Source organism: Calliphora vicina, chromosome 4, assembly GCF_958450345.1.
Source record: "Calliphora vicina chromosome 4, idCalVici1.1, whole genome shotgun sequence".
NCBI lineage: Eukaryota > Metazoa > Arthropoda > Insecta > Diptera > Calliphoridae > Calliphora > Calliphora vicina.
In genome coordinates, this window is record NC_088783.1 from 2,997,388 (window position 1) to 3,024,558 (window position 27,171).

At 32.0% G+C, this 27,171-nt stretch overlaps 1 protein-coding gene across 1 annotated transcript; it reads right to left on the reverse strand.

Annotated features, from left to right (window-relative positions):
- Positions 1-1,459: 1,459 nt before the first annotated feature.
- LOC135956697 (uncharacterized) lies at positions 1,460-26,866 on the reverse strand. The gene is made up of 16 exons (XM_065507249.1): positions 26,856-26,866; positions 21,516-21,641; positions 19,690-20,128; positions 19,193-19,350; positions 19,044-19,130; positions 18,786-18,985; positions 18,347-18,703; positions 18,131-18,287; positions 17,177-18,065; positions 15,442-15,986; positions 9,534-10,337; positions 8,528-8,612; positions 7,042-7,123; positions 4,082-4,157; positions 1,915-2,290; positions 1,460-1,699 (listed from the first exon to the last, which is right to left on the reverse strand). Exons 1-16 carry the CDS (start codon positions 26,864-26,866, stop codon positions 1,460-1,462), a joined length of 4,632 nt encoding a protein of 1,543 aa, XP_065363321.1.
- Positions 26,867-27,171: the final 305 nt, after the last annotated feature.

Sequence of the window (27,171 nt, forward strand, 5' to 3'; positions counted from 1 at the left end):
CATTAAGGTTTTTATACTCCTTTCTGTCACTTTGTTCGACCAGGTAGTCCATCTCCGTTTAAAATCTACCACACTTTTGGACACCTTTTTTGTGGTCTTCAATTCTCTTTTAACAGTAGCCCAATATCTCTCCACTGGTCATAGTTTCAGGCAATTTGGAGGATTTGCTCTCTTAATCTGAGGGTTGCGGGTTCGATTCTCGCCAAACAAGTAAAACTCTTCGCAGTTTTTTATGTTTTTTTTAAAGACCTTGCTTACCATAGTGACAGGATGCCAAATCAGCCCAAAAATAAGTGTACACATTGAGAAATCTTATGAATGGAAGCATCCTTTTTTGTAAACATTCCTTGATGTAAATTTCGGTATTTATAGAGGCCTTTGTAACAAACGTTTGGCTTCTTTTGCCATAACTGTATATGCTTGCCATGCCAAGAACTATTTGGGAAAATTTTCTGCTTTTGGATCCTAAACTTTTCTAAAACATTCCCTCGTGCATCAGCAACATAAAGATATTGAACCTTTTCAAAACATTGTTTTATTTACTTTAAATAAACCCGATACTTTTGATTGCAAATAAAAGACTCACGACTGCAACCTCTGCCACTATTTATAACACTGCCATCTGCACTCTAGATTGTTCTTTAACTGTCAAAGCTCGTATATTCGAATTCGAATATACGAGTCGCGTTGCCATACCTACGATCAATGATCAACTCAAAGCTTTTATTCAATGTTAATAATGCCACAGATATGTTAAAGTTTGAGAGGCACTGCTGTTTGAAAGCATTATGCAACTATAAATCTGCCGTTAAAATCGTTATATTTGCAGCTCTTTTGAAAATGCTTTCTATTTATTGGCTTTAGAATCAAGAATCAACGAAAAAATTCTCCCAATACTGTTTAATAACATTGGAGTGAGTTTAACATTAGACCTTTGATTGTTTGGCCAACTTTTTGTAGGAACAAGTTGGGTTTTGTTGGGAATATTTAATAATTTTAGTACGCACTTTTTTCTGGTCACTCATTTTAATCAGATTAACAACAAATGAACATAATTGACATTAAACATAATAACTGAAATACTTTTCAAAGGCAACTTGATAATATTTGGGTTAAAAGTTTTAACGAAAAAACGTGTGTTAAGATTTTTTCGACCTCAGTCCTTATTTTGGATATTTCCGATTTTGAACATAATTTGATTTTGAACTAAATGTTTGTAGTTGAGGTAGTTAATGATAAGCGTTTTCGAATTATGGGTCAAAGTAGCAATATTTAAAATAAATTAAATGTTGATAAAGAAACCAATTGAAATTTTTGTATTTTATTTTCTATTCCATATTTTAAAAAAATAATACCAAATAAACGTTTAAAATTTGTCCAGTACTGGTAGGTTTACCTGTAATTGTTGTATAATTTTATGTGCGTTTTTTTTTGTCAGTGAATATTTGTGTGTGTGTCTTTAGCAAAAACTTAAAGGTCTAATGGCCATTAAAATCGTAGCCACATTATCTCTGAGCTCTGGATTCATGTTGCGTTGTTTCTCCAAACTGCTTGGCTGGGCATGAACTTGAGCCAGTTGATACAAATCGGCATAATAGTCCATGCCAGCAATGCCTTGCGAATTAAAACTGGCCGAAACTTCTGTACATTCAATAATGGCCGTTTTTAAAGGGGTCACCAACAAAGTGGAATGATTTGGCTGCAAAAAAACGAATATTTATTTTTAATTATGTACTTCAAAAATAGATAGATGTAAATAGCTCATATGACATTTAAATAAATCGATTATGCTTAATTTAGCAGCATTCACATATAGGTAGATGGTATATTATAAATACCATACCTCCACCCTGTTTTTGTATATTGCCAATACAATTTTTATAAACTTTTACATTTGTTTTAATTTTTACTTACCACTTTTTTACCATCGACCAATTCCCTTAATAACAGCACAGCGGTGCGACTGCCTGCCAAAAGATTCCATCGTGACCAACTGAAATTGTGTGACAATGACAGTGTCGACATGCAGGCATACAGATGCATTTCCATCACGTAATTCTTTTCGCATGAACCCTCCGTATAGCAGAATGCATCCTCATCGGGGAATATATCGACGGCTGACGAAATCAAAATCTGTTTAATGGCATCCAACGACAGGGTTTTGCCAATCATTTCATTGATGGAGGCTGTAGAGCCACCTTGGAAATTGTTTACACAAAAACCCTGCGATGTGATGGTGATGTCCAAACTGACTAAAGATGCCGTAAAACTGAATAGAATGTTTTCGGGACTGGCAAAACAAACGGACGACAACATCATCATCATGATGGTGGTGTTTTTGTTTTTCGATTATAATTGTTTGTAGTTGAGATAGTTAATGTTGTAATAGTTGTTGTGTTAGTCCATTAGTGAAGGTGTTTGCCCAAACGTAAAGAGAAGCAAAAAGTAAAAGTATTAAAACCGCAAACTATTAAAAAGTTCTGTGCGAATGAGTAATTGAGTGGATTTAATTCAAAACAATAAATAATGTTGAGTGAATTTTAGTTGCACTTTGATGTTACGAACATCGCAACTGATTGTTGCAGAAATTACTGTTGTGGGAGTTGAATTAGAAAAAGTGAAAACTAAAATAAATTTATTGCTTATGTTTAACTAGGTCAATTAATTAGCTAAAACACTTTACTACATGAAAATTAACCCCATTCGGGAGATTGGATGCAGCAGTAAAGATTGTTTAGATACAGATTATAAATATGTATATTGGGTGATTTTTTCAAATGTTTAGCTTTTATTTTGAAATATTTGTACAATACAAATTTATTGAAAGTATTGGTCATTGTTAGCTATAATCTTTTTCCATATTTCTGGCAACGAATCCAGCCAATATCGAATATTCTGTTCCAAATAGTATTCAGACAGGGCAAGGTGTGGAGAATAAGGCAAATCTTCCTAACCACATCTTTCTAAATAGTTTTTAACAGGTATTGCAACTGAGGCCGAGCGTTGTCATGATGGAATATTACGGTTTCATGTCTGGCCGCATATTTTGGGCGTTTTTCGGCCAATGCTCGCTTCAAACGAATCAGTTGCATTCGGTTCCCTGTGATGCTCTGGTCAGATTTCACAGGCTCATAATAGACAGCACCCTTTTGCTCCCACCAAATACAGAGCATTGCCTTAGCGCCATGGACATATGGCTTTGTGTCGATTCGGCTGCACGCAGAGAAAAAATATAATTGGGCATGGTTACTGTAACCATTTATATAGTGTTACAAGATTTTTAACAATATTATAGTCACAGTAACCATTTACATGATTGTGGTAACCATAATATGGTTAACTTACGATTCACATGATTGTCTCAACCATATATATGGTTACAGTATGTTTGTGGCAACCATATTTATGATGAATAATTTTATCATAATATGTTGTTCTCAGATTATGATAAGCCTTAAGCCGAAGCACCATAATATGATAAGTCCTTCATCATATAAATGGTTGTCAAAACATATATATGTTTACTGTAACCATATATATGGTTGAGACAATCATGTGAATCGTAAGATAACCATATTATGGTTACCACAATCATGTAAATGGTTACTGTGACTATAATATAGTTAAAAAACTTGTAACAATATTGAAATGGTTACAGTAACCATGCCCAACTATATTTTTTCTCTGCGTGTGGTTGGCCGGCTTTCACATATGATCTCTTACGCTTCGAGTTATCGTTATGGATTCATTTTTCATCGTAAGTAATTGAACTTCGGATAAGAACAGAACTTTTTAATTTTGTAGGACCTAGTTGGGCAACTTTGAGGGACCGTCCACTAGCTTCCATTCCAACTACGAACCCATGAAAATATAAATCAACAAAATCACCTCAGCCATGACTGCAATCGTTCACAAACTATATAAATATTATCAAAATAAAATGTTTCTAAATAACTTTGCACCGGTTTGTAAAAAACATTTAAAAACTGCTGTTAGATTATTCATATTTTTATTTCTGTTTGTCGTTCAATTTTATTTCATATACAATAATGAAATGCTGTATAAATAATTGTAAACTTACCACTTTAAATCGGGTTTTATTTCCCAGGTTTGATATGGCATATTGCTGTATCGATTCAAAGCAAAACCAAATATTCCTTTTATAAACCAATAAAGTCCAGCCCAGTTTATATTTATGTGTTATATTCCATTGTTGTTATTGTAGAAATTTTACATTTTTATTTGTAAGTTTGTAAAAAAAAAATATTGTATAAAAAGACAAAAAATAATATTATTTTCTCGTTTATATATTTGATTGGCCTTGTTTATTGGTTTTCAAAAATAAATCTATTGAATGTATGTCAATATTACAAAAAAAAAAAAAAAAGAATAAATAGAAACAAAATCGAATATAAACTCAATTTAGCGTTTCTATTTTATCCGTCACATGAATTTAGTTCACTCTGCTATGGGTGAGTACCAGCAGTTGTGTAGCAATTATTAGGGTGACACTTATTTTTGTATGATTTCAACTACTTTAATAAAAATATTAATTAAATTAATGGATCAACGGGAAGGGCAAAAAGTAAAAAAGGATAAGGAGAGTTGTCCTGTGTAATTATTGAATAGTAATATAATCACCAAGTGAATTAGTGTAGGCCGGGCTTAGCACTTTATCAACCCATTTCTAATTAATAAACCGCCTAAATCGGAAGTTACCGAGGACAGAAAAGGGCATTTAGTACAACGTAGACCCAACGTTACATCATCATAACTGTAAAGCCTAATAATTGACCCTCGACTTTAATTTTCAATGCTGTATACCCATCTTTTATCATCTAAACATTTTCCGGCATCGTTGGTACAAAAAAAATCATAAAATTTCATGAACAGCTCAAATTCCAAATTTTACTTTATCAACATTTTTTAACGAAATTTAAAAAAAATAATTCTTTAATTCTAATAAATACTTGTACTAGCTGAGGATTAAAAATGCAACTTTTAACTGTTGCACCTATTTAATGTTAACGTCTAGAAATACAAGCTTGCGGATCTTAATAGCGATTTTCGTTTTTCAAAGAAAATGCAAATGAAGTGGTGCTGATTTTTTGTCATTTGTATATTAAGGAGTGAGATCGAAAAAATCTTAACACAAGTTTTTCTTTAAAACTTTTAACCCAAGTATTATTTGATTTTTTTTATCAAGTTGCCTTTGAAAAGTATTTCAGTTATTATGTCTGATTAAAATGAGTGACTAGAAAAAAGTGCGTACTAAAATTATTAAATATTTTCAACAACATGGCCAACAAAAGTTGGCCAAAGGTCTGCCGTCAAACTGTTTCCAATGTTATTAAACAGTTCAGGTAGAATGAATGGTCCACATGATGTTTCTAAAGCCAATAAATAGAAAACATTTTCAGTCCGGTTAGTTCAGTACTCGGACTACTTGGTACAAAAAGTTAAAGTCAATGCAGGTTTAAAAAGCTCAAAAAGTTCCTGACAGGAACTCTGCTAAATAACAGCGGTCTGGTGTCAAATCGTATACGAACGGTGTCGAATCGACATCGGTCTGTTATAAAAACGTACACGAATGGTGTCAAATCGACAACGGTGGTCTCAATTCAGCAACGGAATGGTGTCATTTTTTCATTGTTCAATTGACACCGTTCGTGTACAATTTCTACACATACGGGGTTGATACACTATTGACACCGATTGGTGTTAAATCGTACACGGATGTGTTCATTTTTTCGCTGGGTGTACCTGCTGTATAATGGATGACGAAACGTATGTTCTGAAAATTTTACGCAAGAGGATGCTTCCATTCATAAGACTTCTTAATGTGTCCACTTATTTTTGGCCTGTTTTGGCATCCTGTCACTACGCAAGGTCTGGAGTGGTATAAGAACAATAATGTGTTATTTCTACCAAGAGAGGCAAAGAATGAAAACTGCCTGGAGCTAAGGTCAGTGGAGAGATATTGGGCTCTCATTAAAAGAGCATTGAATAGCACAAAAAGGTGTCCAAAATTGTGGTAGATTTTAAACGGAGGTGGACTACCTGTTCGAACAAAGTGACCTCGGTCAACATCAAATATTAGGAATATTTCAATTTACACTCAGATAAATTAACACAACTTTGGGAATTTACAATCGTTTTAAGTGAATGATAACTGAATTTCCTCAGAATAAAGACGGCTTATATAATATTTATTGCAATGATTATGAAAAAACTTGCTTTCAAAATAGACAAATTAAAAAAAAATCAAGAAAAAGAGCTATATTCGGCTGTGTCGAATTTTATATGCCCTTCACCAAATTATACTTTAAAATACAAATTTTAAATATTTTTAGGTAAACAAGTTAAAAAAAGATATGTTTTAATTTTTTAATGTTTTTTTTTTTGAATTTATACTGAAACAATGTGCATGTCTAAAAAAAACTAGGGTTAAAAATATGTTTTCCCGATTTAGACCCATTTTAGGTTTATTGTATGGGGCGTTATATGCGTCGATCATTATATGATTTAGTAATCCAGATATATGTAGATCAAAAATAGGTCAAAAATCGAGATTGTCCTGGTTTTTTCCTTATATCTCAGCTGTTTGTTGGCCGATTTTCTCGATTTTAAATAGCAACAGAACAGGTTCTAAATATAGCGGATATATTGATGTAAAATCATGCGGAAAGTTGATTTCAACATACTGACGGACAGACAGACATGGCTATATCAACTCCGCTATTTATAACGATCCAGAATATATATACGGAATGAAAAACTAATATATTCCCTTGCAATCATGGTGAAGAGATTTTAATACAAAAGTTTATAAATATTATTAAAAAAAAAATTCATGAAAGTGATATACATATATCCATCAAAAATAAGTTGATGAAAACCTCATCCAATCGTCTACTCGATAAGTGACTAAGTATACACAGCCACTTATCGAGCAATTGTTTGCTGTAGCAATGTGATGGCATCTTCAGTACTATTCAAAAGTTTTCATTAAATTAAATAAAAATATTAGAAAAATCCTACCCATACGTCCCGTACGAAATTGAATTGATAGTTTATCTTCATTGAATTTTGTGTCATGAACATCACGTGTGCTCCATTTACCCTGAGTAAATGTGGTTTCATTTATTAGTTTAGATTTTTTGCTGAAAATAAACACAATATTTGTTTTTTATTATATATAAAATATATTCTATGTATAATTTATTCTAAGCTGTAATAACAACGATTTTATTTATCGTCGGTTAGCATGCAAGAAGGCCTATGTGAAATTTAAATTTTTTTTATTTAACAAATTGAATGAGAGCTTTCAGAAATAATCATGTGCAAAATTTCTATATATTTGATCTACAAAAATTAACAGTTTTTTGGATCTCTTGAAAAGTTAATTAAAGACACATAGACCTTTTTGCAGGCATGATGGCGTTATGCAAAACAGCAGTACTATCGAAATAAACCCTCTCCACTATGCAGATGTAGGATATAATAATAAAAGCATTTATGGATGTATCTGTTTTGTACGCTTATAAGATATTTCTATTTTACTTTAAAAAACTCTACGATAGCCATATAAAGCAATCTAAATCTCCAATTATGTTGGTGGTACTAATTTGTATTTAAATTTATGATATCTTCTCATTATTATGACATTAAATATTTGTTCTACATTTATTTGTATTCCTTTGAAATATTATTTTTGCAAATAATTCAATCTAATTCCAACGCTACTTTGCTCTATCGTTTTTAAGTAGGGAATAAAAACGACTGAATAAGAGAAAATAAAAAGAAATGAACTCTTATCGTTTTTTTAAGACTCTCTGATGACATTTATGTAATTAAATCAAATCAAAGCATTGTAAAATTGTGAAATGAAAAAAAAAAAACATTACAAAATTCAACTCAATTGACATCAATTGTAAAGTGTTTGGTTGGTAACGACAAAAAAAATAATGAAAAAAGAAATGGAAAAATAATACTCGTAATGCTTAAAATAAACACACACAGACTAGAGAAGGAATAAATGAACGAACATTTAGCGATGTTGCAAATATATATATATATATTGCTTGCCACACCATACATCATAAGCGTAGCTAGACTATTATTATGGGATGGCCAAGTACACTCCCTTCCCAATAAGAAAGTCACACTTTCCTCTTCAGCTATTTTATATATTGTTAAAATTTCGCAATCTATGCAAAGTATAAATTTAAAGAAATGTATTAAGGAATATGAATTCGGCTATTGGGGGGCTTTGAACACCCCAGCCCTCCCCTATCTACGCCAATGACATACATCCACAAATAGATACCAATTCAAATACACTCACACCACCACTTATTTACATGTATAGACAGTGATGAGATTTAAATGTAACAACCTCGACAAAGTAAAGATTGTAAGTGGAATTAGTTGTTGTTGCTGTTCTTGTTCTTGTTGCCGGCTATGTTGTTGATATTCAAATAATTGTCGTAGTAGTGTTAGTAACATCCACTTTGTTAACAAATACTAATACAACATCGTCCTCAACATTCTCATCATCGTCATCATCATCATCACCAGCTTCTGCTGCAATAACAGCAACAATTGAACACCTTCACAATTGTAATGACAAAAAATGAATAAAAATAATATAAAAAATGTAATAATATATTGCCAGACAAAGGCCGACTTTTAGAATCATTATATCAATGGTCAAACATTGTTGACAATTTAATCACAACTTATGACAAGGTTGTCAAATAACTTGTCAGCATTGATTAGCATATACAGTAGCCCAAGAAAGTCTACATACAGGAAAAATTATTATGTTACTTTAATTTAAAGCAGTTTTTTTTAGTTTTTTTTATGAGATATATAATATTACATGTCTTATGTCGATTTTAGCAAAAAAAAATTCAAATAACGCCCAAAAGTTCACCGTTATTAGAGTTATTGATTCTGAGTAAAATAGAGCAAAATTTATTCTCGGTGACGCCTACTTTTGGGTGGGCGGGGCAATTAAGTTTCATAATATTTTGAACATCAAAACCCAAAAAACCAAAAAAAATGTCGTTATTTGTGAATTTATTTTTTTAACAAATATTTTTTATTACTTTTAACTTACAAATACAGTTTTCTACGAAAGAAATTTAATTTGAATTCCTGTATGTACTTTATTGGGCTACTGTATGTACAGTGGCTCACAGCTTATTTCAACCACCACCTTAAAAAAAAATTAAGCTCATATAATTTTGAAACGAAACAAGATATTGAAAAATTTTGAATGAGAGATTATAGAACATGTTCAAAAATTAAAAAAAAGAGTTTTATTCAATAACAAATTTACACTCTAAAAAACTTACAAACTAAAAACTAAAAATATAGGAACTTAATCAGTCACAGCTTATTTCAACCACTTACTATAAAAAAACAATTAAATGATAAATTAACTAAATTTTTAATTTCAAAATTTAGTATGACCTCCTTTTTGGTCAATTACAGCTTTCAGCCTTTTCTGCATGGATTCCACTAACTTGCTAGTGGTTTTGGGGGTTATTTTGGCCCATTCCTCTTTCAGCGCTGCTATAAGGTCATTCCTGTTCGAGATCTGATGTTGGCGTACGTTTTGATCTAAAATTGCCCATAAATTTTCAATTACATTTAGATCAGGTGATTGTGCTGGCGGTTGCATCAAGTGGGGACAGTTCCAAATAAGCCATGACTGAACGACACCTGCTTTATGTTTCGGGTCGTTATCCTGGTAGAACCGAAACTGCTGCCTTATACCCAGTTTTTCGGCACTTTGCAGTAAATTGGCTTTTAAAATGTCCAGGTATACATCTTTGTTCATTGTAGTCTCAATAAACTGCAAGTTTCCTACCCCACTTGATGACATACAAGCCCAGACCATGACACTACCACCACCGTGTTTGACTGTAGGTTTAAGATTTTGATTTTGCAGTTCTGTATTGGGCTTACGCCAGACATAAGTTTGACCATCCGAGCCAAAGATATTAAATTTGGACTCATCCGCAAAAATAACTGGTTCCCAAAAGCTTGAGTCCTTATTAATATGTTCTTTAGCGAATTTGAGGCGTGCTGCTTGATTTTTCTTATTAATAAATGGTTTTTTTCGAGCTACTCTACCATTAAAGTCGTGTTTCCGAAGAACGCGTCGAATAGTTTCTGCACTACATGTTTTGTTAAGCTCATTTTTAACTTCTGTAGCCAGTTTAGGAGCAGAGAGCTTCGGGTTTTGCCTTATTTTTCTGACAATGTAGCGCTCATCAGTTGCATTAAAAATTTTATTGGGCGCGCTTCTGCCCTTATCACTTATCCTATTTTCGTGCACGAACCGATATATTATACTTTGCACTGTGGAGTCACTTAAGCAAACCATTTCCGCAATTTTTCGACGAGAATGACCGTTTTTAAAATGACTAATAACTAATTCCCGCTTTTCTATTGTAGTGCGTCGCCCCATTGTCAAAAAATACGCCTCTTTGCCTCGTAACTACCGAAATCACACTAAATGTTAATTTAAATAATTAAGAACCCTCATAACTACAAAAATGCTTGGAAATTTACCGTTACTTGAGAAGTGATGTCAATTTAACAGATCTTAAAAGTAGCTGGTTGAAATAAGCTGTGACTAATTATGTACCCATATGTTTGCTTTTTATTTTGTAAGTTTTTTAGAGTGTGACTTTGAGACTGAATAAAACTTTTTTTTTTAATTTTTGAACATGTTCTATAAACTCTCATTCAAAATTTTTCAATATCTAGTTTCTTTTCGAAATTATATGAGCTTAATTTTTTTTAAAGGTGCTGGTTGAAATAAGCTGTGAGCCACTGTACATTAGAGTGACAATCAGTTGTATGGAAAACAATTTTTGTTCGAATTTTCAAGACTGCCAGTCGGAATATTGTGACACTAGATCTAAAAGTTAAGTGCTGAAAATTTGAGCCAAATCGGACAACGATTTCGGGACGCGCATCGAGGTCAAATGTCAGATATATGCAAAATTTTACTATTTATATGAAATAAATTTGCGAAACTCATTAACATTACACAGAGAAAACAGATTCGTGATAGCGACCGAATCTTAGTGACCGAATTTTACAGTTGTGACTACAATATTTTGTAAGGGGTAACTAATGTTTGGTTGCCTCAACTGAAATTCTTCTTTATCAACTGAGTTTCTGTTGTTAGAACTGAAAAATTCTATGTCTGCAACCGAATCATTCGATTGGCAACAAATTCGGTTGCTATCACAAATCTGTTTTCTCTGTGTATGCATTATTTTACAGAAATATTTCGATTTATTTATATTAATGAAAATTACAGTAAAAAATATTTGGAAATTAACTTTGGGTCAAAATGACCCACAAACAATATTATCGCTAAAATTCTAAAAAATTTAATTTTTTCAGTTTTTATAAAAATTTTTTTACTAAATAATTATTTTTGCAATTGCATGCAAAATAATCAAAATGTGTACGTAATTTTCATTGTAATGATGTAAAAATGACAAAAATTACTTAAAAATGTAAGACCACTTTAACAGGAAATTTAGGAACAAATTTAACATATTTTGAGTAATACTAAAATAAAAGTTAATTTTTACTTAAAATATATCCGTATTTACTTGTTTATGAGTTTTTGTCTTAGTAGGAAACTGCTAACCTATTCGCAGATACGACCAAAAAAAAATATTTTTTTTTAATTGTTCCATTTGTTCCATCCATTTGTTCCATCCATTTTAAAATTTTTAAAAATTTTGTTAAACAAATTTTAGAATTTTTTGACCATCAGATGGGGATTTATTGACAACATAATAGGGAATAGAAATGTGAAGAATTATATCAATACATCCTATAGTTTTTCCGTACCTGTGATTTAAATTTTGCGATTTTCAAGTAAAACTAATTTTTTGTCCATATTATGGCGAATGAGCCCAATTTCCTTACTGAATTTAAATCGTAGTTACGCAAAAACTATAGGAGTTAGTGACAGATTTTTTAATATTTTTTTCTCTATTATGATCTGAATAAATCCCAATGTGATGATCAAAAAATTCTGCAAATTGTTTAACAAAATTTTTAAAAATTTTAAAATGGAAACAGCCGATATATTTTTTTTGGCCATACCTGTGAATAGGTTAACGGTATCCTACAAAGACAAAACTCATACACAAGTAAATATGGGTATTAGGGTGGCCCTTAATAAACGAAAGTTGGATTTTGGCCATTCTCACCCTCCAGTTTGGTGAACATTAGCAAAAAAATCATCCTGAAAAAAATTTTAGGTAAATCGGTTGGGGTTAAGACGTGCCGCAAGCCCTCTGAAGTTTTGAGATGCATTTACAAGGGGAAAAAATGCATTTTTTTCAGTTTTTGTAAAAATTTTGCCATTAAAAAATTACTTTTGTAATTTAATTTAAAAGAATCGAAATGTGTACGTAATTGTCGTTCTAATGAGACATAAAAAACAGAAATCGGTCAAAAAATGTTAAAGTTATTAAAAATTCGCCAGGCCATTAACGTGTCTCAGGCCACTAGAACATGAAATGTAGGAACAAAATTAACATATTTTGAGAAATATTAAAATAAAAGCTCATTTTTACTTAAAATATGTCCATATTTACTTGTATATGAGTTTTTGTCTTCGTAGGATACCGTTAACCTATTCTTAGGTATGAACAAAAAAATTTAATTTTTTTAACGGCAGTTTCAAAACTCCATTTTCAAATTTTTAAAAATTTTGTTAAACAAATTTCAGAATTTTTTGATCATCTCATTGGGATTTATTAAGAGTATAATAGGGAATAAAAATGTGAAAAAATTATGAAAACATCTCTTATAGTTTTTCCGTACCTGCGATTTAAATTTTGAAATTTTCGAGAAAAACCAATTATTTGGCAATTTTTAGGCCAATGAGCTCTATTTCCTTACTCTTATGAATTTTAAGTAAAACCTATTCAGAATATTATAGTCCAGATAATTCAAAATATACTCTGAAACTTCTACTAAAATCGGAAGACGTTAACCCTTAAATCGTGAAGGTCAAAGGTAAAATTTTTCAATATTTGGAATTTCTCTTGGAAAGATTTCGAAATGATCGAAATGTTGTATATTTTTGGGCCGATTTTGATGAAATTTAACAAAAATATAACATAAACTCTAGGGTTTATAATAACAGCACAAGAATGGAAATTAACGCTTAATGGCACTTGGGGTTAAAATGACACCAAACTTTTAAAATAGGGTTAATTTTAATTTTTCTGCTGCTTTTGTAAATACTAGGCTTTGTGTTATATTTTTGTTAAATTTCATCAAAATCGGCCCAAAAATATACAACATTTCGAACATTTCAAAATCTTTCCAAGAGAAATTCCAAATATTGAAAAATTTGACCTTTGACCTTCATGATTTAAGGGTTAACGTTTTTTGATTTTAGTAAAAGTTTCAGAGTATATTTAGAATTATCTGGACTATAATATTCTAATTAAGTTTTGCTTAAAATTCATAAGAGTAAGAAAATAGAGCTCATTGGCCTAAAAATTGCCAAATAATTGGTTTTTCTCGAAAATTTCAAAATTTAAATCGCAGGTACGGAAAAACTATAAGAGATATTTTCATAATTTTTTCACGATTTAATTCCCTATTATACTCTTAATAAATCCCAATGAGATGATCAAAAAATTCTGAAATTTGTTTAACAAAATTTTTAAAAATTTGAAAATGGAGTTTTGAAACTGCCGTTAAAAAAATTAATTTTTTTTGTTCATACCTAAGAATAGGTTAACGGTATCCTACGAAGACAAAAACTCATATACAAGTAAATATGGACATATTTTAAGTAAAAATGAGCTTTTATTTTAATATTTCTCAAAATATGTTAATTTTGTTCCAACATTTCTTGTTCTAGTGGCCTGAGACACGTTAATGGCCTGGCGAATTTTTAATAACTTTAAAATTTTTTAACCGATTTCTGTTTTTTATGTCTCATTAGAACGACAATTACGTACACATTTCGATTCTTTTAAATTGAATTACAAAAGTAATTTTTTAATGGCAAAATTTTTACAAAAAAACTGAAAAAAATTAATTTTTTCCCCTTGTAAATGCATCTCAAAACTTCAGAGGGCTTGCGGCACGTCTTAACCCCAACCGATTTACCTAAAATTTTTTCAGGATGATTTTTTTACTAATGTTCACCAAACTGGGGGGTGAGAATGGCCAAAATCCAACTTTCGTTTATTAAGGGCCACCCTAATGGGTATATTTAAAAAAATAGCTTTTATTTTAATTTTTCTCAAAATATTTAAATTTTTTTCCTAAATTTCTTGTTCAAGTGGCCTGAGACACGATAATGATCTGGGGAATTTGTAATAACTTTAACATTTTTTAACCAATTTTTGTCATTTATATCTCATAACAACGACAATTACGTACATATATCGATTATTTTGCATTCATGTACAAAATTATTTATTTAGTATCAAAATTTTTACAAAAACTGACAAATTTGCATTAATTTTGAATTTTAGCGATAATACGGTTTTTGGATCATTTTGACGCAGGGTTAATGTTCAAAAAAAAAATTTAATGTAGTTTTCATTAATATAAATAAATCTACATATTTCTGGAAAACAATGCAGAAAATTAACGAGTTTCATCTATTAATTTCATATAAATAGTAAAATTTTGCATATATCTGAACTTTGACCTCGATTCGCGTCCCGAAATTGTTGTCCGATTTGGCCTAGTGTCACACTATTCCACCTGACACTCTTTGAAATCTAAAAAAAAAAATCGGCTGTCACCCTAGTGTACATACTTATTTAATCATATTTGGACATTTCAGTTACGAAAATTATGAAAGATTAAGGCAACTTTCCTTGTGTCCAACCATATTTTAATTCCACCTCAACATCAATAATATGGTTGTGTACAAAATTCTGTAAATTTCAAATAAAATTCTAAAATTAAAATTTCCAATTGGCATAATGGTATTCAGTGCGGAAGCACCAGGAGACTAACGGACAAATTAAAATAAACTTAAAAGTTAATCAAGGTGGGGTTTATGTGTTACAAAGGAAGTGATGAATGTAACACATCCACTTACTTTGGAGCAGGATATGTACATATACTTATACATATTTATAATTGTTGTGCATGTAAGTGTGTTCGGACAAGTAGCACTTAGTTAAAGGAAAATATTTGCTTGAAAGTCAACATCATTGAATACACTGACAGACCATAATCTGTTTATCTGAATGGCTGTGGGTGGACTGTCTATCTGCCTGTCTGTCTGCTGCTGCTTTATTTATTTTGTTAACGTTATATCCTCTTGCCAGCACAATTATTCGGAAACACCATGCTGTAATATCGAACACCTACTGGTATAGAGAAAATACATTAAGAATTGTCACTTACCCATCACCGGTGCTGCTGGTATCGCTATGACTGTGTTTGTTTAAAAAATCATGTATACCAGCCTCCTTTCCAGACGATGTGGTAGCAGCAACAGCAGTGACACCACTCGTACCACCACTGGTTTCACTGCGATAGGATGTTAATGCTGCTTCGTTGTCTAAGTTTTCATTTAAGAAGTAGTCTTCGTAGTCATCGTCATCGTATTCCTCTTCATCTGTACTTGTCTCCTCATCATCTTCTTCAGCATTCTCTTCATCCTCGTCTGCCTCTTCGCCAGTTTTAAATGTCTCTGAATCACGTACAAAGGATATACCCGAATAATAGACAAGTGCTGCGGGTTGTTGCATTACATCCGTCAATGTTGATGTTGCTTCTGCTGCTGCTGCTTTTGATTCTCCTTCATCGCCTGCTGCCTCTGCATCATCACAACTAACGTCTTTTCCATTTATTGTTGTGTTGTTTTTGCCCATTAGATTTTCTGAAATCTGTTGTAGCAGCTCCTCCTGCTGCACGGGTGTTTGTAATTCACACAAACGATCCAAGTCCTTTTTAAGTTGGTACAAGTACAAGTACAATTTCAGTTTGAGTTTGAATTTTGTGTGAATGATTTTTTATCGTTTTCATGATTGCGTTGATTTGAATTGTTTGATGTCGTGGTATGGATTGGTGTTCATTCAAACATACATACATACATATGTATGTATTTGATGGGTGGGTGTCGATATTTTGGATATTGTAATTTTTTTTTATAAAAGTTGTTATATGAGAGCCGATATTTAAATCATGTGAGTGTAGTATGAAAGAAAAAAATAAATATGTAGTTGAAAATGGAATTTGATAAAAAAAAGAAATCATTTTCATATGCTTTGGTAAATATATTCCAGCAATATGATAGAAATATGTATACTTATGTAAAAAAAAAACAGACACCAAAAATAAAGAAATCAATACGAATAAAACATTTGCGAGACAACACCCAGTTTAAATGGCATTAGTGTTAACTTTAACTCATTCTTGAAACACTTTGAATATAAAATGACTTTTTTTTCACAAATTAGCTTTGTAGAAGCATGACCATTTTTGTGCTGAAGGTTAAATATGTAATTTCGCTTAATGCCACCAGAGACCTGCGCCAACCGCTGTTAGCCGGTTGAGACGAGCCGCCAATAAATTTCCAAAGCCGACGCCGCCAAATTTTGTTCGGCTTAAGTCTGCCGATCTTTTTTGGAGTCAACCGCCGTGAAATTTAGTCGGCGCAGTTCTCTGAATGCCACCCATAAAAGTTACAATATTTTGCAGAAACCAAAACAAAGAGCCATTCTAATAGTCTGTTTTTAGTAGCTACTCTTGATCAGGGAACTCACGTTAGTTATAATGAGACAGTGCAACATCCGGTTTCTTGTAAAGAAACCATCCTTCATCTACTATATTCTTACTACAGTGAGACCAATCTTCCATATACCAATAGGCCGTCAAATAGTTTTCGAATAAAATGCTTGAACTCTACAAAAGGTAATTCTCTGTATTTGGTGGTTAAAGGGTCCAATCTATAATGATCTTCTGAAATCTGACCAGACCATCCCAGGGAAACTGTGCCGAACGCAACTGATTCGTTTGAAGCGGGCATTGGTCGAAGAACGCCCAGAATTATTGTCTTCATACTATTTGTTTTTGAACTTATGCGGTCAATAAGCCTTAATGAATAAAATGTTTAATTTTTTAGTTTAAAACTCACCTCAATTAGCTGAGAAAACATATATGTCTTGGCAACTTGCTTTCTGTCACTCATTTCAGATGAACGTCTCGATGTACTTCCATGACTCGAAGAACTTTTTGAACTCTTCATGCTCACAAGACTGCCTTTACTGTCATCTCGACTAATCGATTTCATATTTTCCATACTCTCCTGGACATCATTGCTGTTTCGTGTCTTCAAATTCAATTTAAACTCTTGCTGTTTATTCGCCTTATCCAGGGGTTTTATTTTCAATACTTTATCAAAATGTATGGAAGGAAAAAACTCTTTGGGCTCATCGAAATCCAAGAAATCCTCTGTAATACGTGTTTTGTGTAATGTTTGTAGATCTCTTCTAATTTTTGGTGGCAGTTGTGCATGTTTAAGTGTCTCTGGGGTAATTGTGGGTGTTGGTGTGATGCACACATTTTTAGGTCGTGCTAAAAACAATACTTTCGGGGGGTTTTGCTTGTTTTTGTTGAGCTTTCGCTTACTTAGTTGCAGCTGTTTCAGGCGGCTGGTATCAATGCTTACGGAGAATCCTTGTGGCAAACGCGGCACTATGAAATCCTTAAGCAGACCATAAATGTCGATGTCACTTGACATTTGAAACATGTCAAAATCAATAACTTCTCGTACTGGTAAATTGCTGGCAATAGATTTCTGTGAACTTTTCTTGCGCAATTTGGAAGCTGGAAAACGTGGTGAGAGGCTCTTCAAAGGACTGAGATTGGTAGTGGTGGACAAAGGTGTAGCATCTGTAGTATTGCCACTGGTGGAGCTAATGGGCTGTTTAACACCTTCAGTCAGATCGGATTCCAGAGTTTCAATTTGTGTTTCCCAACGACAGGCAATGGGTGGTTCAAACCAAATAACGCTGTCTGGTAGTCTTAAAGAATAGAAAGAATGCAATTTATTAGTTCAACTCGTATTTACTATTTTGTTAAAACTTACTGCACGGTCACCAAAGCCAACTTGTCTAAGGCTGCCTCCACCATGCGCATTTCAGCTTCAATTTCCTCGGGTAAACGTCTGACTCCAGGTTGAGGAGGTGGAGGCGGTTTGAAGGTCTGATAATAATTTTTGTGCAACAACTTGTTGGGAGCAAAAACTAAAATTCTCTGATTAGTTTTAATTGAAATTGTAAAATTACAAGTTTTAAGTACTTACTTGTTCTTATAAATGATCTGGCGTTTAATTGTTTATCCTGTTGAGGAGTTTCCAAGTAATCTGTGCCATAAACTCCGCCAATTATGCGATATTTTCTCAAATTAACATCCGTATCCGTTAAACCAAACCCCTCTGGACCAATGGCTCTTCTCCTCAACTTATTCAATTCATCCTCATACTCTAAATACAATTTATCCACATCAAGGCTTTTCTCACGGGCTTGTTGCGAAGTCAAATCACGTTCGTGTTCAAATTGTTCCAATTCTGTTAATGGAACTTCCTTAGAACATTCGTCCAGCATGTTTTGTAAAATCTCCTTCCGCTTACGCCATTCCTTTTTCGTTTGTGTTAGCATGTCTGCAGTGAACAGAGAAATAGAAAAAACAAACAAACAAATCTGTTGTAGCTGAAGGGAAATAATAGAATTAATATAAATTACTGATGTAATCTGGTCGTGGCTTTTTGAGCTTGAAACTGGGACAATAATCACTGAAATGGTCATAATTTAACCATAAACCCCTCAATGCTGAACTATAGAGGCTGACCGTGGGTGGCAAAGAGATTTGCATTTCAATTAAAGGAAAATCAATTTCATTATGAAGATTTTGGTCTCCAATGCGTGGCTTTGCACACAAAGAGCTGTAAATGAGTAAACTATAAAAATGTGCGATAAAAGTCCAGTTCCTTTTAAACTTACATTTGAGCATCTTTGGAAAAAGTCCAAATGAAACTTTTAAAAACCTCAGATTCATAAATATGCTTGGAAACGCCAGACCGGTCAATTCTTAAAGAAATTTTATATAAAAATAACACTTAACATTTAAAGAACATTGACAGACAACTTACTCCATGTCCCGTTCAATGTGTGACATTATTTTATGGGTAAAATCATCCAAATAGTCTTTTAGCAAAACTCTTATTTCCGTTTTTAGTTTACTTAAATCGGTTAGAGTGTGCGAAGGCTTTTGCTTGTCCCCCAAAACTTCATCCAACTCCAATAGAATCTACACACAGAGAAAAAAATATGGTTAGCCAAGTTTCCGACAACTATACTGTACTAAAATTTGACACATTAAAAATAAAACCAATCACAAACATTACTTTTAATGATAATATGATTTCATCAGATCATAAATATGATTTCATTGGGCCTTTGATTATAATATGATATTTTATGATAATAATAATAATGATCATAATATGTTTGAACATAAATGTTATTGTAATATGCTGCTCTTAGATCATGTTAACCACCACCATGTTTTTTATCAGCATGTATATAAAATTATGTGGTAAAATGAATATAATTTATTTAGTCTCTCTTTACATTTATATGTACATACCCCCAATATCTCCGTAACCCTTTGAGCATACACATCCCCCAGATTGCCTTGCTGCTTGCGCAGCGTGGCTTTAGTTAAATCCGGTACATTTGTGTCTTGTGTCAGCAGTGTTCTTTCGTTGGTCTTCAATAACCAATTGCGTGATTCACGATTCCTTCGCTCGATATCGATTTGCCATTGATGTATGTATTTGCGCAAATCACTTGGACTGTTTGAATTTGGCAGACCATTGCAACGCATAAACTTTTCCCAATCATTTTGATTTTTAGCTGACATTTTAATGGCCTCTGTGCTGTCCCGTATTTGATGAAAGAACGCCATACTGTTTTTCAATTGTGCCCGTCTTTGTTTGTTTTCTTGTATCTCGAGCTGCAGGCGTCGCTTGGCTTGTTCCCGTTCGACTTTGCGACGTTGTCGAGCTTCTTCGAGTTTCTTCAGTCTGGAAAATAAAATGTCATATATTAAGATTACTAAGATTATGCTGATATCGGCAAATATTTGATTTGACTGCATTAAGACGAAACTGGCAACTCGCTTTATTTTGAGAGAACAATAAAGCAAATTGTTTTTGTTTTTTCTTTACTCACTTACACACTACAGTTTGTGTCGGCAAGAAACCAACCAATTGTAGTAAGGAAATGTAAGAAAAGATAAATCACGGTTTATTGTTGGTGTTTTGTTTAAGCTTTGATATTTTTTCAAATAAAGCTTGAGTGTCTGTAATTCTCAAACACTCTATAGTTTTATTTGTATAATATCTTTAGTTTTTCTAAAGCCTTTTGGGAAAAGGTTTCCTGATGATCTGGCCTAAGCAGCTAGTGAAATGCGCATAGTAACTAGCTTATCCCCCAACAATAAATTTCAGTGAATTTATCAAATTAAAAATTGGGAATTTAGCATAAAACTAAGATAAGATAATTGAATTTCGTTTAAAGCTGGTTATCGTAGGCCTGAGTTTTAAAAATAATTCTTAGGCTTCGGTTATACTTATGACCAGATGGTTTCTACTAAACTACGGAATATGGTGGATGAGAGAGAGGGTTTACGATGAAAATTTTTGTTCTAAATTAATCGGATGTGGGTGAAAAAATGATACGAAATATAGAGTTTGAATATCAAGAAAAGTAGGCATTACACCATGGAGATTGTTGTTAAACTCAACAAGAGCTTGCAAAATCATTGGCAGCTACTCAAACAACAATTTCAAAACGTTGGCGAGAAGCAGGATTCATCCAAAAGCAGGGAAATTGGTTGCCATACGAATTGAAGCCGTGATACCTTGAAAGACGATTTTGCATATCCGAAATGATGTTTGAACGCTATAAAAGAAAATCATTTTTGCCCCAAATCTTTACATGCTATGAAAAATGGATCTATAACGATAACCCGTAATGCAGAGAATTGCATTTAAAAATTTTGGGAAATTGATTTTTTCTAGAAGATTTCAACCCAAATATTATAAAAACACCAAAAAATCAATTAGTAAAAAAATCGAAAAAGTGCCTTTTCTTCTGCGGCTCCTCATTTGGTGGAAGCAAAAGGGTCTTGTCTAATATGAGCATCTGAAATCTGACCAGACCATCACAAGTACCGAAAGCAACAGATTAATTTGATGTGAGCATTGGCCGAAAAACGCGCAGAATATGTGACTAGACATGAAACTGTATTCCATCATGACAACGTTCGGCCTGTTAAAAATAAAAACTATTTAGAATGAAGTGGCTGGGAAGTTTTGTGTCACAACCCCAACGTTTAGTAGGATACTTATAAATATTATGTTGTTTACTAAAACATATAACACATTTCATACATTAATTATTTCTTACTTTTCTCGCTCCATTTCCAAACGTAACATTTCCGCTTGCTCAGCCTCTAAACGAGCCTTTTCCTTTTTGGACAATTTTTTTTTGGGAGGCTGTGCAAACAAAATATTTAAAAAAAAATATATATTTCTTTAATAAAACAAAAATTTAACAAATATTTCAATTGTTCTCTAACCATTTTCTGCTTTTGTGGGTTTGCTTCTTAAGATTTGTTTAAACTTTTTAACCTGACACAATTTGTGAACGTTAAATATTGATCCAACTTTTTACACTAAAATAATGTTTAACTTTCAACGTTGTGCCAGAGATTAATGGTGGGTGTTGGTCGTTATTATGGCAACAATAACAATTGCTAACAAGAACGAGTAACCATATTATTTTACCCGAAAAAAGCTACATTATTATTTGCCTTATTATATTTACTAGATATTATTCCCAGCAGTTCTGCATAGACAGTCTTTTGCCTAATTTATTGCTTATTCTAATTTATATATTGGACTCGTATGTGCACTATGTAATGCAGACAGTTCAGTCGCGGACCAGGAGCGGACCCAGGGGGTGAAAATGAATTTCGCCTCCAAAATCTAAAAGTTTTAATATAAAAAATAAAAAAAATGTAAAATAAATATTAATTTATGGTTGATCTGGATCCGTGCCTGAGTCAGTTGGTTACATTATACATCCCCGGTAATCTAGCGTGGAGCCAATCGTCACTTTAGTTTCTCTAAGTAATCTAAGTTGCTGTCACTTCAAACAATATTGTAGAGTCAGTTATGGCTAAGTGTCCTTTTGTAAGGTTGAGTTTATTCTTCGAAATTTATGTAGGATCACGGGCTACGCACATATTAAAATACAACTAGTCAGATAACTAATTCTGTAACTAGGTAAAATATCTAGTTCAGGACACTTTGCTAGAACTGCTGGGTTGTTGTTTGAGTGAGTTTTCGATTGTATGTGTGGATGTAAGTGTTTAGGCCATAACCAAGCAACAGCTTAATAAAAGCAGAAATGTGTCTTATAAGTGCGGGAGTTTAAGTGGTGTTAAGTATCTTAAAGATATTGAACAGCATGACAAAAAATTCTTCGTACAGTAAGTTTTAAAAATGTTGTAAGTAATTTAATCCACTGACAGTGAAAAGATGTTGCTTTATTTAAGTGTTGTCATGTTTGCAAATACCCCTAATTATATTTTTTTTTGTATACATAATTTTTCTCAACACTGTGTGCTGAACTTAAGTGTGAAAATACTTAGGAACTATTGTTGTTTATGTCCTGCAAATAATAGTAGTTTTACTGCTTCTTAGAAATCATTAAAGTTGGTTTAAGTGCCAATGTTTTATTACTGAAATACTTTTCATTTTAGACTTAAACTATTTTATATCTCAGTGGCGAACGTAAATTCTGCAATTTTAATAAATATTTGGTTGTATTATATTTTTAAACTTTTGTTTTCTTTTCCTTTCACAAAATTGCTGTTTTATTTTCCAAGGTTGTCAATTGTCTCCAAGGGATTTGTGTTTTATGTTTCTTCCCTTATTGTGTTTCCTGTATTTAAATTTTCATTTTCTCTGTTTTGTTTATTTTTTGTATCCTGCAGAAATCCTGTGCAAAGCCGTTTTATACGACGCCTCTAATCTCTGTTCAAATATTTTGTTTCTCATTATTTTTTTTTTTAAATTTTTATTAGTTAAATTTTACATAATTTCCTTGTTTGTCTGATGTTTAATTAAATATTTAAACATTTAAATGCAAAAGCATTTATATTTGTGTGTATCTTTGTGAACGGTTCTTCGAAGGGTGAAATTGTTTTGAAAATTTTTAAAATGTTTTCTTTTCCGTTACGGCACAATGTTAGCTTTGAGTCGTAAACTCATTCGCATTTTTTTGTTGTTATTCTAAGATATTTTATTTTGTATTAAATCATATTTTATTCATCATGTTTGTTGGTTAGTTTTGTTAATAATGTAGCTACTTAAAGGTTAATTTAAGTTAAAACAAAGCAAGCTTTTAAAGAAGATTTCTCGTTAAAATTGAAGAGATGCTTGGAAATTTTAGTTTTTTTTTAAATTAAATTTATATTTGTGCAAACAAGATATTCATTACTTTTAGATTTGAAGTAGTAAAAAGGGTGCCTTTAGAATAAATTCAGTAATTTAGTACATACTTAGTTATAACTAAAATTGTAATACAATTCGATTAGATAGGTATTTTTACACCCTTCACCTTCGTGAGAAGGGTATACATAAGTTTGTCATTGCGTTTGTAATTTCCACAATATAATATCCCGACCCTATAAAGTATATACAGTGGTGGCCAGGAATTTAAGACAAAAATTGTTTGCTAAATTCCACGTGATTGTCAATTATTTTTTCAAATATTTCCACAAATATGTATGCATGCGGACTGTTTTAACACACAAGTGTGTTTTATTCGACTGTGTTAATTCATACATATTCACCACGAACACATAAAATGTTTCTACAACTTGACCAAAAAAAAATTTTTTTAAATAAACATATTTTCTCACATTTATATCATTATATTTTTATTATTATAAAATATTCGGACCAAATTTCGTATTTTTAGTTCATTAGTTTCGGTCATATCATGTTATTAACAGCGGATGTTCGCTGAGGTGGGTGAACGTATTTCCACATATCTTTGTCCATATATGTTTTACCAATTTTTCCAAACATTTTTCAGAAACTAGAAACATTAATAATAAATTTCATACCCTTAGAGGTCCTTTAATTTTGGCTCTATCGCACTTAAAATTCAGTTGATGAAAAAAATTCAAGTATTTGTCTTAAATTGGTGGCCACCACTGTATGTTCTGGATCCTTATAGATAGCGGAGTCGATTAAGCTATGTCCGTCTGTCTGTCTGTCTGCTGAAATCAACTTTCTGAAGCCCCCAAATAACTTACATACACGATTCATTAAAATCGGTCTACAATTGGCTGAGATATAACGAAAAAACCATGACAACCTCGATTTTTGACCTACATATATCTGGATTACTAAGTCATAAATAAAATATTTCAAAGACCTTTGCTACGACGTATATAAGACCATAGTAAGTTGGACCTACAATAGGTCAAAATCGGAAAAAATATTTTTTATCCAGAATTTTTTTCGCTAAATATTAAAAAAAGAATTGAAAAAAACAAAAAAAAATTTAAAAATTTATAAAAAATGATTCGAAATATTTTTTTTTTACAAAAAATGAAAAAAATAAATACTTTGGAAAAAAATAAATTTTGTTTACCTAAAAATATTTAAAAAAATATTTATATAAGATTCGGCACAGCCTACCGAAATGGATTTTTTATGCTGAAACCGACCGAACCGGTTTCGGTCAAGGTCAAGACCCAATGGGCCTAAATTGAAACTTTTGTACTATCAATTTCAAAAAAAAAGAATTTATTTGAATTTTAAGGATTAATTTTTAAAAGAATGTTTTTACAATAAAATATAAGTTTTTGTATTCTATTAATTATATTCAATAATTGTTTCTCCTTTAAAACTCCATAATCTTTGTTTTCTTTTATAAATGTTTTGGTTTAGGTGTTCTGCAGAATTTTGACGGAATTCCTAATACATACTACCGATTTTTGGCCGAAACGAATATTCGGTCGGACTCCTAATATTTTAAATTGCTAATTCCAATTTAATTGTTCATAAAGCAAACAATTTTATATTTCAGTGCATTATTAAATCATCCTATCTATCGTTTACCGTCTAATAATGCATTGAAGTCCTTTTCTTAAAATCAACAATGAAAAATTAAAGTTAATAGAGAAATCGTTCAGTCAAGCATTAAATTGTAAGTAAAAGCGATTACAATTATCTGCATGAATGTATTTCGAATGATTTCTTTAAATGTAGTGAACATTATTAATTTTAGAGGGTTGAAGAGTTTAGAAAATACAAATGTATTGCAAGAAGTAACATTTAAGTGTTAACCCTTTCGCTGTGTTGTATCAATATGGATAAAAGACACTTATTGGCCAAAAAACACATTATAGACTTCTACAGATTATTGTTTTTCTAGGTATTAGGAAGAGTTTTCAATAATATTCTTTTAATTTTTATTTCGTTTAACTAAAAATTTATTGTATTGAAAAAATTACTATATTTTTGTAAGGGAGAAAAAATTTTGTTTATTTTTTTTTGTTTTATGCGTTGACTTAAAAATGCGTAATTTTTTTTTAAATTTTTAGCTTTTATTTTGAAACTTTGTACAATATAAATTTATTAAAAGTATTGGCCATCGTTAGCTATGACCTTTCCCCATCTTTCTGGCAATTGCTCATCTTTTGAGGCCAAGAAGGAATCAATCCAATTTCTATTCCAGAAAGAGCGTTATGCATCGATCGAAACGTATAGTAATCGGACGGGGCAATGTCTGGACTAGAGATGCCAAACGGGTAATCCCGTTCCCGAAAATCTCGGGGTTTTCGGGATTTCTTGAACCCCGAGATTTTTTAATTTTAAATCCCGGGATTTTCGCGTTTTTCCAAATCCCGCTTTTCATAAATAAATATGGGAAATTGTAATTTTTGTGTGCCTTTTTTTATGCATTTTGACATTCACATGTCCGAATATCGCAAAGTGATGTTCAGCAAAGTTGTTAACGCAACTCCTGCTACAACATATTTAATAAAGGAAAGCGGTATTTTTGGTTTTCATAGAGTGGTGCTCTGGAAAATCAATTTTTTTGTAAGTTATCTAACAAAACTCAATTTAAATCCTCTTCAAACGAAATTGATTTTATCTCAGATGAGGAGCTCGAAAAAAATTAAAATACATATTTCGATTGCTCAAAGGCTAAAAGATATTATTAATAAATGTAAAAAACCCAAATAACAATAACGAAACCAAGTTATAATGTAGATTTGCAACTTCCAAAAGAAATAGATCACTTTATTTCTGAAGGAACAGGAGGAAAATGCTTGCAGATTTGTTATAAGTATTTGTAAACGGTTTTGCCAATAGATGTTTTTCGGCAGCAGCAAAACAAAATTCGTTCCAGAATGGCAGAGAAACCATAGATGCAATAGTATGCTTTTTAGTTTCTAATAAAAATTAATTGCTAAATAAAAAATTTACTTTCAATTGTAAAGACATAAGTATGGGATTTTAGATTTCCTGAAAATTAGTCCCGATTAGCATCTCTAGTCTGGACTATAAGGCGGGTGAGGCAAAACTTCCCAACCACTTCATTCTAAACACTTTTTAACAGAATTGCAACCGTGGCCGGAGCATATTTTGTGCGTTTTTCGGCCAATGCTCGCGTCAATCGAATCAGTTGCGTTTGCTCCCACAAAATACGGAGACTTACCTTAACGCCATGGTTATTTGGCTTTGGCGTCGATTCGGCGGGTTGGTCGGGCTTCACGATGGACATTGTATGCTAATGAAGTGGAATTGTCTAGAGCTAAAAAAATGTAATTAATGAATATTTCCTATCCAAATTTGCTATCTAAGGTAAAATAATAGAGATATTAGTGATTTTTAGTTAAATTTGAACTATTTTTTTTTCATCCTAAATTTTAAAGGTGTTTTGGCTCTCTTTTTAATGAAGGACAAAAAAGACCAATGCCTTGAGTATTTAGAGGGTTAACATATTCTACAAAAATATTCTCCGTAACATTTTA